At 40.8% G+C, this 14,169-nt stretch overlaps 1 protein-coding gene and 1 long non-coding RNA gene across 2 annotated transcripts in view; both read left to right on the top strand.

Annotated features, from left to right (window-relative positions):
- The window catches only part of LOC149444318 (uncharacterized), a 104,686-nt gene that overhangs the window by 77,397 nt on the left and 13,120 nt on the right, over positions 1-14,169 (top strand). The window contains 1 exon segment of the mRNA XM_089654673.1: positions 2,579-3,419. Within this exon segment, the coding sequence (XP_089510799.1) occupies positions 2,579-3,419 (841 nt within the window).
- On the top strand, positions 6,803-10,514 carry LOC149444319 (uncharacterized). Its single transcript, XR_016306532.1, has 3 exons — positions 6,803-6,891; positions 10,328-10,377; positions 10,469-10,514. It is a non-coding gene; the product is annotated as an uncharacterized LOC149444319 (long non-coding RNA).

The following is a 14,169-nucleotide window of genomic DNA, read 5'->3' on the forward strand; positions in this document are numbered from 1 at the left end:
TTCTTGGTGTCAATCAACCCTAAATCCCCATTTAAAATTACAGATTGCTCTGCCCATTTTTTTGGCACTGACATGAGCATTGGATGCTACCTTTGCCTTCTATTTTTTGCAATGCTCATCGAAAGCTGACCTCACACTATACAATTTGATTGTATATTCTCTCTACAGTCTCCTTTAGATTTACCAAAATTATGTAACTTGTGAAAAAAGCCAAACAATACATATTCAATACATACCAAATCAGGCAGGACCTTGCACTACAAAGTTGATGGTAGATCTAAGGATAGGTTCAACCTATGCAGTTTGCATTTGATCTGTTTCTGTAGTGCGTTTTTGCACATGTGTTTTTTACACGTTTTTGATGCTTTTTTTTTTCTTTTGTTGCTGGGCAGATTAAAACGCAGAATGCATAAAAATTGCATCAAAAAAGCCTTAAAAAATGCACTACCTCTTCTGCAGCTTCTCCATTGAAGTCTATACAACCAAAAACACAATGTTTTGCGTTTAAAAAACAGTTCCTGACCCTTTCCAAAAACCACTCAGGGTGAAAAAACAGATGTGAACCTGTCCCATAAGAAATCATGTTCAATGGACTGCTGTGCGTTTCCGCAAAATGCAGCAGAAAACGCATAGGTGTGAACCTAGGCTAACGGAGATTGCACAATACAATTGTATAGTTTGTGATCAGCCTTCATTTCCAAGGAAACATTTTTTTTCATAATGGAAAAGGAACAATGTTTCTTCAGTACACTGGGAGATCTTTGCTCAGGGTTTGTCTCCTTTTATCTTTTGCAGAATTTATTAAAAGTGTGTATTGTATAATTAGTGCTAGTGATGCTCTGATGGACCCTATAGAAAACTTTGTACTGCCTTCACAAAAGATGAGATGACTGTTTACACCTACCTGCAAATACCTTACAGTTATTAGTCATTAGTAGGACAAGCCAAATACTGTATTTCTTGGATGGTCATTTTTGCTAAAAATCCTAAAAAATTATTGGGGAATCTAGATATGTTTAAGCATGCTGTGTGTGCTCACGTGCAATAAGGGCCATGTAATCAGGCTCAAAGCTTCCAGCTTTTTGGGTTGGTTCACACCAATGCCTTTTTGTAGTGCTTTTTGTGGAAATTCACTACAGTCCATTTAACATGGTTTCCTATAGGATACATTCACATCAATGCTTTTTTGAGCCACTGCATTTTTGGAAAGCGTCAGGGACTTTAAGGAAAATTTTGCATTTTTGGTTCAATAGACTTCAATGGAGATGCTGCAGAAAACGCATGTAGTGCGTTTTATGACACGTTTTTCACATGTTTTTGATGCATTTTACGTTTTTGTAATCTGCCCAGCAACAAAAAAAAAAAAATTAAAAACCACTAAACACGTTAAAAATGTGCAAGCAAAAAAAGCAAAACACACTGCAAAAAAGCACTGCAAAACGGACAAAACACAAACTGCATTGGTGTGAACCAAGTCTTAATAAGAATGCAATTGCAAATTTAACAAAGAGGAGTGGAATTTGGTTGGTGAGGGTGATTGAAAGAAAAATGAAAAGATGAAATGTACGTGTTTACAATACAGTACACTATAAAGAATAGAAAAAAACATAATATAACTGCTGGCAAATCACAAAATGCAGTTATAAATTTGTAAGTCAAAGTTTTCTATTCTACGATTTCTATTTCTGGGGAAATTACATTCAATATATTTATGGTCCTGTAACCTCCTTCCAGCAATGTTTTGTTTCTGTGAGTTACAAGCAGTGTAGTAGTAATTACATGTAATGTAATTTCTCCAAACAGCCCCAGATCACCCCAATAATTTAACTGTAAACTGCTGGTAAAATTACTACTTTAGCCATAGCTCCCAGCCATCCCTGATTTTTAGGGACTGTCTCTCTTTTGTAATTCCCTCTGTCCCTATTTGCTCCTCATTTGACCCTGGCTTTGGTCTGATGTATATACCTGTATACACACTATTTATCAAAACATGTTACAGTGCTAAATGTTTTATCAAATATTAAATTGTTGCATTTGCAAATTTCAAAAGCTGGCCTTCAGGAATAGTAGTGGTAAAAAAGCACTTCAACCAATATTTTTTTCTCTATTAATTATAAAATTAATGACATACATATAAGCTTGTAAGATGTGTTTTGTCTGTGGGTTATAACCCATAGAGCCATTTAAAGGGGAGACCGAGGATTATCAGCAACATTCAGCAGAGGGAGGAATACCTGGCCTGACCTGATCCAAATCCTTAGGGGTCATCAGTGGATCCAGTAGAGAGACTTGTCTCTAAATGCGCAGTTACACTGTGCATCTGGTGAGTGCACAACCTTTACTCTTCTCACCATCACCGTGTTGAAGAAGCACTCTAAAGGAGAGGGATTGTCACTAAGACTATTAATTTTGCCCCGCATGTCACTTTGCTTGTGACAAAATGTTTGTGATCACATAAGTCACTTGATTTATATTCACCATATCAGTATCTTGGACGTTTTGTATATTAATATCTGTGATATAGCGCCGCATCTTTTATACTCTGTGGGTTATAACCTACATTTACATTATTTTACAGGTTCAACATACTGGTACATATGCAAGATCAGATGGAAGTAATCTTAAGATTGCTACATTAGAGCCTTCAGTGACAACACATGCTCCAGGCCAGTCTGCCAGCTCCACTCATGTACATGATGCCACAAGTGTTTCATCGGATAAACAACAGCTTATGAAGTCTCCAAATATTAACTATGTATCTAGTGAGCAGCATACCAAAGATACAAAAAATAATGATCTAGTTTTGGCAGGTTTAGGAAAAAAAGTGAAGAAACATGCAGCACATTTTTCTAGCCATACTCCCAACAAAAAGTTAGGCTCTGCTAATACTGACATACTGTCAGATAAGGAGCCTAAGGGCTCTCCAAATCTTAGCAAGACAACAAATGATCAACCTATGAATCCTCAATTTACTAGCAAGCCACCAGAGGACCAGTGTAAGCAATCCTCAGGTGTTAGTAAGACATCAGCTGAACAGCCCACAAGAGCCATTACCACAAAAGCTTTGGTGCATGCTGTAAACTCTCATGATTCTGATGTTCCTGTAGACCAAGAAGCCACAGTCCTCAATAAGCAAAGCCAATCTGTAGCTCCTCTGTCGGACATTAGTACTGGAACTGAATTGTTGATTGGGCAGCCTTCATACTCTTCCTTTGTCAATAGTAAATGCAAAGAAATGGCAGAGAGCTCCCCTAGAGCAAAGGCTGCATTCCTTGTAAAACACATACCACATACTTCCAGGGAGGAAACCTCACCAACGTCCCATGGTGTCAGAAATGGAAAAGCATCAGAGATGCAGAATGAAACTTTTCATCCCAGTCCACAGCAAATAAAAGTATTTTCAGAACAGCTGACACAAGGTACTGTATGTTGTGTGTTCTCTCTTGTGTAATAATCTACAACTTAAGGCTTAGGTCTGGAGAAAATATTAAAAACATTCAGCACATCTCTATAATGCATGCACATTTCCTGATGATTTGTCTCCATAAAAAAAATGTGTATTGAAATATACCCATTGATCTGCCAGGAATCCAATGTGCTCCTAATTTACTGTAGTAAGCTGACAACGCAATGCATCTGCTGAACTGAAATACCAACAGTGTTATCAGCCCTTCTCAGAATTTTTGTACCTGAACAACCTCCCCTCTGCTCATTGCCATAACTTATGATGGAGGTGTTTTGTAGTAGACAGGGAAAAACTGACAACCCTGCTTGGAATTTCAATGCATCAGATGTAGAGTGAACATGGACATTAAGCGCTTACATGGTTTCTGGCAGATTAAAAGTTTTTTTGTGTACTTGTAGCATTTAAAAAAAAATAAATAAAGGGTAAATGTGCGTTTATTGCAGTGATGTATTTAATATTTGTTTTTTTTTTGCCTTGACATATGCTTTAAAGTAGAACTAAACATAAAACTTTTTTTTTTTTTTTTTTTTTTAATTCTCAGTAAAGCGAGGGTTATAACACTTATCTTTTGAGGAGATTTCCCTTCACTTCCTGTCCCATAGCCAAAACAAGAAGTGAGAGGAAAACCTTCCAAATGTGACAGAATCTCTGGTTGTCATCAGGGTTACCAGAACTAGTGTCCCAATTGACAGATTATTCCTCTATTTGTTTTCTAATGACAATCCAAAATTTGGGATTTTCTTTCACTTTCTGTGATAATTGTAAACAGGGAAAAATTGGAAGGGTGGATCTCCTGAACAGGGACACAAAACAGCAATAATACCTGACAGGGGTTCCAATCACTTTCCAGTCTATCAAAAACTGAAAATATAGTTTTGCCTTTAGATATACTTTAAGTATGCTATGGACTGGAGATAGAGGATGGACGATTACTTATGATCAAGCTGCTGAAATATAACTTGCATGCTCAGGGAGCATATTGACATACAAGCTTGCATCCGATAAAGGTTAAAACCTGATAAATAGTCTGTTTAATGCTTTATAACTATTGGAATTTTGTGCTGCACACTTCCCTCTATTTTATTGTTGCTATGTTTGCTTTCTTGCATGCATTTGCTATGTATGTTGCTTATCTTAGTGTTTGCATCTTCATTTTATTTTAGGAGTTCTTCGTAAAAAATTTGAACACGTTACTCTGCGGGTATGTGTCATATTACTGAGGTGTAACTAATTTTGGCTATATTTAAAGTGGATAATAAATGCATGAATCAAGTGTTTCCTAAACTTTGTAAAGCTCCATAAAAACCCTTGAGTGTCGCCGTAATATAAAAAAAGTATAATTTTCCCAACTTGTTCTGCCAGCATCTATTTAGGTTGTGTCTTCTCCTAATGTCCAGTGGAACACATACAGGCTTATACAAACTGTTACACCATGCCCCCCGTGCTACCTGTAACTGATACTATTTATAAGTGCAGCAGTCTTCAAGGAATCATTCATATCTTAGCCATCTGTTGCAGTGAGTTAATGTGTGTTAATTGCACATTACTGTGAGTTGTGTTAAGATAACCCATTCATTGTGAATGTGCTGCCAACATGCCACAATAGATCTAAAAGCACTTTAAAGCCTAACTTCAGTCATCCTTTAGCTTTAGAGTTGGGAAGAGTTGAAATATTTTTCATATTTTATATTTAGTGTATAGGCATGCTGAAACCATCTGCCTTCAAGGAGAATGTATCATGTTGGTGAGCCAGCTAGTGTGCCTAGGGTAGGGAAGGGGTAATGCTATCTCTGGCTCATAGGCTTTTTGCAAGGCTCTGCCTTCCTACCTGTATCATATAAAAAGGGGGTAGGCTCGGCCCTGGCAAGTCCTGCCACATGGGAAGCAGCAAGTGGCACATAGATGACTAATGGACTTTCTCCTTTCAAAGATATGCCTGGGCAGCCACTAAACAGGCAGTTAGGGTTAGGATGTTCTGGACTGCATTTCTGCATTTTATTATGTTACTCTGCAAGACTTTCAGCAAAGCTTATTAACTATGTTGAGCCTGGTCTGAAGTCATTAAAGGAGTTCATAAGCGTCATATGATAGATATGCTAAACCACTGTGGTCTGGTAAAGCCCTAGAAGGGTATGAAGTACATCATGCTCCAGTGTCAAGCAAGCATGCCAAGGAAGAACAAGACCATTGCTAAGGGTAACTAAGTATACATTCATGATACAAGGCAACCAGTTGAGGTGTGGTACCTTGGTAAGATGGTGTGTGCTCCGGCACCAGAGAGCACCCCACCTTACCAAGGTACCACGCCTCAACTAGTCTCTGCTTTGTCTTCCTCCCTAACAGTCCATCTGCTATAGCAACTGGGAGCAGACCAGCAACACAGAAGTCCTCAGCCTGACTGTCCGGTATGGAAGGGAAACAGTTAACATAGGACATGCATGAGATCTGCGCTATGTGTCTGATGGGGTCTCATTCTGTTACTGAGGGTGAGGTAACAAATGTAGGCTGGATAGTGGAGGTAGCGCGGTTCAGCCCGCTACTCCAAATGGAACATAAGCAAGTCACTGTGTGTAGAGCTATGGGACAACACCTAATATAGAAACTTAGCTTCATTACTACATACAGTGGCAGCTCATCTCTAAGTTGGGAGACTGCCTTTATGTTAGGCTGTGCACATGACCACAGTTCCTGCCTGGTTCCAAGCATTGGTGAGGTCGCCCTGGGCCCAAGAACAGTCATGAGGAACACTTACCACCCACAGTCCTGAGAGGAAAGCAAGACCTTTGGTGACATGCCCACTAGCCAAACACTGCACCTACAGTAAGCGCAGGAGGTTGTGCTATTGCTATTGTTTGAACACTCACCAACACCAGCCTACAAGTGTGTCTCATAGACACATAAAAAAAAGGGGGAACAGATGCCACCAGGGTAGGAGAGGACAGTTAAGGCAGCAATAAAATATTTTCAGAAGTTCCAAGCCATTTCCACTCTACTTAAAAAAAAAAAAATTAATTTCCTTTTCTGACACGAAGTGAGGAAAAATCTCCCAAACAGGGACACCACCAGCATGGCTGGAGCTTAATTCAAAACTATAGTGCCTTGGACCTGTCACACCAAATTAAGCCTTTCTTAGAAAATGACATGCCTATTTAGCTCTGGTGCAGCTCAATATCAGATAGTAAACATTGAGTGCATACACTCTGATTTGTAAGTTTAATATTATTCATAAATGCATCACTTCTAATAATTTGAACAAATATAATGGAATAAGCGGTAATTGAGCAAATAGCTATTCAAAATCATCATGAAAATATGGTATATCAAGTGCAAGTGTTGCAGTTTTAGTGTGAGTCTTTATTTTATATAGCTTTCAAGCCCTGGAAAATCTGCGATGACATCACCAAGCAAATTACAAAGCAAAAAGGGTAGGTAAAGAAAAGTGAAATAAATTTCTCAAAGTTTTCTTCACCTTAAATTGAATCTGGAATATGTATCACCAGATAGGATTTACCCCAATGAATTTCAAATTACATTAAATTATGGTTTCAGTGATGGAGTGCATGGGACAGGCCTATAACAGAAGTAGAGGCAATTGTTATGACCAGTACTATGAGTAATGGGCGCCAAGAGCAAACGCAGGGAGGAAAATAATCCTCCTTCATCCCATTCCATCGTTGCTTCATTGTTCCCCTTGTTCCACTGATATGGTGCTCTCATCCAGACCACCAGTCATCAATAGATTTAATGAGACTCTTACCACCCCCAGACACTGTGAGATGTTTCATTAGGTTTTGAACTCTTTTGTGCCACCTGGTGCTCCTAGCGCTCCCTCCTCTTGCCCAGATGCAGATGATAGTGCAGTAATGTTTGTTTCTGCAAAGGTGGAACTGCAAAGGTGATAAAGCCAACTAGCCACACCAGGGCCGTCTTTAAGGAGGCACAAAAGGGGCAGCTGCCCTGGGCCCAGTCATTGTTGTGGGGCCCAAGGCAGCTGTCCCATACTTGCCAAATATACTTGTTTATTTTCCCTTTGTCCCTGGATGTCTTTGTCACAAACTGTGTCCAATACCTCAGTGTGAAGTGCTGTCACTTGTGCTGCTCAGCTCTGTCCTATTGCCATGTGCAGATGACACAAGTGTGCAGACTGTGTCAGCATTCACATGTAAATAACCGGCATTCATATGTAAATAGCGATGACAGTGTGGCATTCATATGTGTATTGTGCCTCCCAGTGGTTCCAGCCACCAATACCTCTGCTGGTGGTCTGTGCAAATTTTCCCTTACATTGGTGTCCAGTGTAGAAATGTATTGGTTGTTGGTGTAAAATCCGCCATTACATTGGTGGCCAGCGTAAATTTCCCTTTACATTGGTGGTCAGTGCAGAATTGCCCTTACACTGGTAGTCAGTGTAAATCCCCCTTACATTGGTCATCAGTTTTAATCCTCCCTAACATTGGTGGTCGGTGTGGAAATGTCACCTTCCATCCCCATCCAGCACTGCCATTGATCCCATCCACCCCAAGCACTGCCATCCCCCATCAGCACTGTCACTCATCCCATCCCCTCAGCACTGCCACTTATCCCATCCTCCCCACCACTGCACTGATACCACAACCCTACCACTGCCACTGATCCCATCAACCGTTCCCCCATCACTGTCACTGATCACACCCTCCCGCCCAGCAATGCCATTGATCACAGGAGTCCTAGGAGTTTTCTGTCTATTGGTGGGCCCCCTAACCTTCTCAGTCCATGGTGTGCAGGAAGTAAGATGATGTGCTGTAACCTTCAGCAACCAATCAGTGAGACGTAATTAATTTCTGTAACCTCTTGCAATCAATCAGTGAGTGTTAAGGATATGCAGTAACATGTAGCAACCAATGGGTGAGCAGTAATGATGTGCAGTAACCTCTAACAATCAAACAATAAGTGGTAATAATGTGCAGAAACCTCTAGTAACCAACCAGTGACCAGTAATGATGTGCAGTAACCTCTAGCAGCCAGTCAGTGAGCAGTAAGGATGTGCAGAATCCTCTAGCAACCAGTGAGCAGTAATGATGTGCAGTAACCTCTCGCAACCAACCAGCAAGCAGAAATCATGTGCTGTAATCTCTAGCAACTAATCAATGAGCTGTATTGTGTGCTGTGACTTCTAGCAACCAATCAGTGGGCGGTAATGATATGCTGTAACCTTCGGCAATCAACTGCAATTGCTGCCTGATCTGCGTCAGTAAATTGATTTTGAGGTTAGCTGTAGCTGCTATTTATTGGATGTGTCGGAGTAGGTGGAAAGCAAAATTTCATGGGGGGGGGGGGTAGCGGTGAAGTAAATGTTTGCCCAGGGTCCAATCAATATTAAAGATGGCCCTGAACCACACTGTCAGATACTTGCTAAAAGCTAATGCACATCCTTGTAGTTTACACCTTCTGGAAAAGATGGTTGAATCGAACAGTTAGCTGAGACAGTATGAAAAAATGGTCCTAAATTGGTTAAAATAGTTGAAGTGTTGCCTCTACCAATTTACTTGCTGGGCTTTTGGCATTTGTTTCCATACCACCATCACCTTTTGGCGTTATGGGAGGATGGAGGACTAAGACTATCTGGACCATACCCAGCCACCCTTCCTTCTTCCTGACATCCAGGCGTTCAGAGTTTTGATTTTTCCAGGTCCCAAAAATATACACTTTTCTTTAACCCATGAAAATTTTCAAACAGTGCAACATAACTAATCATGCCTCACAAACAATAGCATGTCTTAACAGACCTTAAGAACAGGATTTATAACCGTGTATTGATAACTACTCTACTAATCAGTATAAATAGTCACATTGGTTGAAAAAAGTTTATTTTAAAGGGGCATATGATTTTAAAGAGAGGTATGGCCAAAGCTCCAGTGAGCCCACTCAGTCAGCTCTATAGCTGTGCAGCAAATCAGCTGATCAGCAAAGCTAATTTTCTCTGCTGATTGTTGAGATCTGGCTCTGACTCAGCAAGGGACATGTTAGACTTCGACATAGAGACCACTGCTTCCAAACAAAAAGCAAGGGTCCCAATCTGCAGCATGCTGACCGGGGACAAGATTTTCTACTCAGGCTGGGGCTGCTTTTTTAAAGAATGAAAACTGTAAGACTCTGGACACTGTTTATTTTGTTTCACTTAGTATGTATTTAATTGATTTAAACTAGAAGTTTAATTGGGCTTTAGAAATGTTTCAGAAGAAGCAAAGATGAGATACTGCAAGTGCAGTAGTCCCTAGTGTTATATTCAGATATATGAAAGATTAATTTGGATTGGTTGCTAAGGGCACTGTACTTTGTATTTAGCCTTACAAAATAGTAGGAAGGAGCTCACTGAATGTCATTGTGTTCTCTCCTTCCACAATCTGTTACCAGAATAATTCAACTATTGTAATTACCACCCTACCCGTAATCTTCGCTCCTCACAAGACCTTTTACTTTCTAGCTCCCTGGTCTCCACCTCCCACGCCCGACTTCAGGACTTCTCCAGGACTTCCCCCATCCTCTGGAACTCACTACCCCAATCCATCAGACTGTCACCTACCCTCCTCACCCTGAAATCCCATCTCTTCAGGGAAGCCTACCCTGCCCTCACCTAACAGCCAATCTCCTCCACTCCTCCCACCTCTCCATCCCCCACAGCCACTTCCTCCTGTACCACTATCCCCTCCCTCCTAGATTGTAAGCTCGAAAGAGCAGGGCCCTCGAACCCCTTGTGTATTGTTTTGTTACTGTATTGTCTCATGTACTGTCCCCCACTATAATGTACAGCGCTGAGCAAACCTTTTAGCGCTATATAAATACTGTATAATAGTAATAACTATTGTTATTTTACATATACAGATGACCTGGCCTCTGAAAAATCTCCAGAACACAGTATCGTTTCCCAGCAAGTAAGACAATTGTTTTTCTGTATTGTCATTTATCTCAAGACTAATCTACACCAACTTATCAGGTGTACTAATCTTACTCTCTTTGTAACAGACTCTGAATTATTTGAGTAATGTGGATGGAAACCTAGAAAGCTCAGGTATGGTTTATTTTTCTGTACAAAATTCACTTTTTCTGGACTTTCATTTTCTTGATCATAGGACTCCTGTACGTTAGATGCCAATAGATGTAATAAGCCTTACGTTAAAAAACAAAAAAAGATATAAAAGAAAAACAGCGGTATTACCAATAACAAATAGCAATTATTTTGCCTCCAATAGAAGAAAAACATGTTCAGTATATTTTTTGATAGCAATTGCCTAAAAGCCCAGTTTTCAGTTACATACATTAAAGTGGTTCTAAAGCTAAAAAAAACCTTTTAGGACCTTCCCTATAAACACTTACCTGACTCCTGGATTCAGTCTTCTCTCTTCCTTCCCTGGAGTCAGTGGCTCCTGCTGCTGTCAATCAAATCCTGTGATTAGGGAGGGAGTCCAAGCCACACTGTCTGTGTCAATAGACACATAGTCTGGCTTGGGATTAAGCCCACGCATCTACCCCCATAGCACGTGACTTGCAATGTTGGCAGACACAAAAGAGGAGGAGCTGAGTGCCAGGGGGAGCCAGAAGAAGAGGCTCGGGGCCACTCTGTGCATTACAATTGCACAGAGCAGGTAAGTATAACATGTTTGTTATTTTAATAAAAAAACAGACTCTAGAACCACTACAACCCATGGGTAGCTTTACCTGTACAATTCTTTTACACCTACTTTATTCTGAGATGTGGATTCTACCTGAATCAATTTTTGGTCATATGGCCACCTGACTCTGCTTTTTTCCTGTATTAAAGCATAAATAGTTGATGAAACAATCTCTAATGGATCAGCAGGTCAGCAAAATTTTTCCTACAAGATTTGCTTGAAATTGCTGTCATTAGGGGGAGCTCATGTTTTGTCTTTCTCCATTGTTGGTGCATCAAAAGTTTTGAGTTCACTTGTCTTCCTAAGATCCACCCCTGATGTTTGTTCTGTCACAGGGGTGAATATCTCTAGGTCACCAGAAGAAGTACTGTTTCAAAAAGATGGACAGTGAATTTCCTAAACTCCTGAAAAGATTAGTGCCATATGTAATCCTAGCTTCTAGAATCAAGATCATAAGGAGTTGGAAACAGTCTGTTGTATCTATTGACTATGTCAAACACAAATGAAATTGGATTATGATGATAAACTCACATGTACAGTATACTTAAAGTATTACTAAAGTCTGACATTTTTTTAAAATTAAAATAACAAACATGTTATACTCATCTGATCTGTGCAGTGGTTTTGCACAGAGTGGCCCAGATCCACCTCTTCTCGGGTCCCCAGCTGGCAATCTTTGCTCCTTTTCCTTCTGTGTCCCCATAGGGGCACACGCTGTGTTCTTGCTCCTGACCTATGTCTCTACGGAGCCGTGCTAAATAAAAACACATGTAGCACCCTCCTAGTTTAGCTAGGGGGAGCTAGTGTTCAATTGATAGAGGGGAGGGCTGAGTAGCAGTCTGGGTGTAATAGCCAGAAGGTCACATTATAGTCTGGAGCTGAGAGACTCTGCAGGCCAGCCTGCTCAGTTGCAGGAGAGTTCAGGTGGAACATAGTGAGGAAAATGTGAGGCTGAAGGCAGGAGGCTGTGAGGAGGCCCAGTGGGATGGGGCCTACCTGCAGGCCTGGAGCTGGAAAGGAGGAAAGCTCAGAGCTCACCGACCCCTGACATAGGACCACTTGTATGGCAGGGAAGGAGCGGTTCAGCTGATAGGCCTGGTAGCAGCCACCAACCCACCAGCGGTACAGGAGAGGATCTGAGTGAGTACACCTGTACCCCTGAGTGGATAAGGGAAGGAACACTCTGGTGGGAAACCAGATTAGCCACCTATCAGTGACTGTTTATCTCCTAAAGTGACAGGAACCAAATCCCCTGTTCAAGGATGCCTCCAGATTGCTGGGTGAAGGAGGAGAAGTTCATCCAGGGTCTGGGGTGGTACTTTAAGGAGACGCTGGCAAGCTCTCCAAACAAAGACTGTGTTGCAGTGAAGGCTTGTTAATAGTTCCAAGAAGTTTTCCTCAGTTCATCAGTGCCCTTGGACATCCTGTACACCCCTACCCCTATCCCAGCTCAAATCCCCTGAATAAAACAACAAAACCAAAGCTCAAGGACTAATTTCTGACTCTTGATGCAAGCCTTTGTGAAGATGTGTGATGCTTCGCTGTGCAGCACTATAGGGAACCCAAATCTTCTAGCGACTCCTGAAGGGGTAGTGCTACACACACAACAGGACTTAGCCCAGCCTCCCCACTTCCTCTTCACTACATTTGATTGACAGCAGCAAGAGCCAATGGCTCCTGCTGCTGTTCCAGTCCTTGTGTGAAGAGGAAGAAAGGGGAGAAGAGATGCAGCCATGCACAGTACTGATCTCTTCTCCCCTCAAATAGACAAATAGAAATGCATTAAGGTAAAAAGGTTTTGGGTTTAGTATCACTTTATCACTATAACACCTAAATCAAATTTGAGAAAACGTGGGACCCATGGATACAATATATCAGTGAACCTATGAGGCCTTATGGATACCAATCCTCCCCTCCATCATCTATACTTATTCATCTCTTCCAATCATTCCCTCAACTTTTTCTCCCTTTCTGTTCTTCTCTACAGTGAAGTACTTACAATTATCAAAATAGGTTGTGTCTGTATCAAAACAATTATCTATAACCACTGCTGAAATGTACAATGCTGAAGGAATTGTGAAAATTTACCTGCACATACACTATATCCCAGTACAAGGGTGTTGGAGAGCTACAGTGAACATTTTTATTACTTGTGGGGCAAGTGTAACAAAAGTGTAACAAAAGTAATGCAAACGTTCACTCACATAGGTCATTCAAATTTCACATGTTGGTTGATTACTTCCTCTGTGGTAAACCTTCTTTATTTGCAGGTAAATAATGGATTCCAAGCAACATGCCATCATTGAGTTCTTGAGGAAGTAAGGGGGCAAGTTGCCCAACATCCACAGAAGGCCTTCTGTGGATGTCAGACAGTCTGCACCTTCCTTCATCAAGAACTCAATAATTATTATTATTATACAGGATTTACCGTTAGGTCCATATATATTTGGACACAGGCACAATTTGTTTTTTTCTGGTATATACCAAAACATATTCAAACTATAGTTATATAATGGATATGGGCTGAAATTGCACACTCTCAGGTTTAATTTGAGGGTATGTACATCCATCCAAATTGGAGGAAGGGTTTAGGAATTACAGCTCTTAAGAGTAGCCATCCCCCCTTTTTCAAGGGACCAAAAGTAATTGGACAAATGAATATAATCGTAAATAAAATGTTCATTTTTAATATTTTGTTGAGAATCCTTTACTGGCAATGACTGCCTGAAGTCTGGAACCCAAGGACATTACCACAGACTGGGTTTCCTCCTTTCTGATGCTTTGCCAGGCTCTAACTGCAGCTGTCTTCAATTGTTGTTTGTTTGTGGGTCTTTCTGCCTTTAGTTTTGCCTTCAGCAAGTGAAATGCATGCTCAATTGGGTTGAGATCAGGTGATTGACTCGGCCATTGCAGAATATTCCACTTCTTTTCCTTCAAAAGCTCCTGGGTTGCTTTTGCACTGTGTCTTGTATCATTGTCCATCTGTACTGTGAAGAGCCGTCCAATCAACTTTGCTGCATTTGGCTGAATCTGGGCTGACAGTATATCTCTAAA

The sequence above is a fragment of the Staurois parvus genome, unplaced genomic scaffold (genome assembly GCF_062004578.1).
Source record: "Staurois parvus isolate SC_StPar_1 unplaced genomic scaffold, SC_StPar_1.0 ptg000789l, whole genome shotgun sequence".
NCBI classification, from domain to species: domain Eukaryota; kingdom Metazoa; phylum Chordata; class Amphibia; order Anura; family Ranidae; genus Staurois; species Staurois parvus.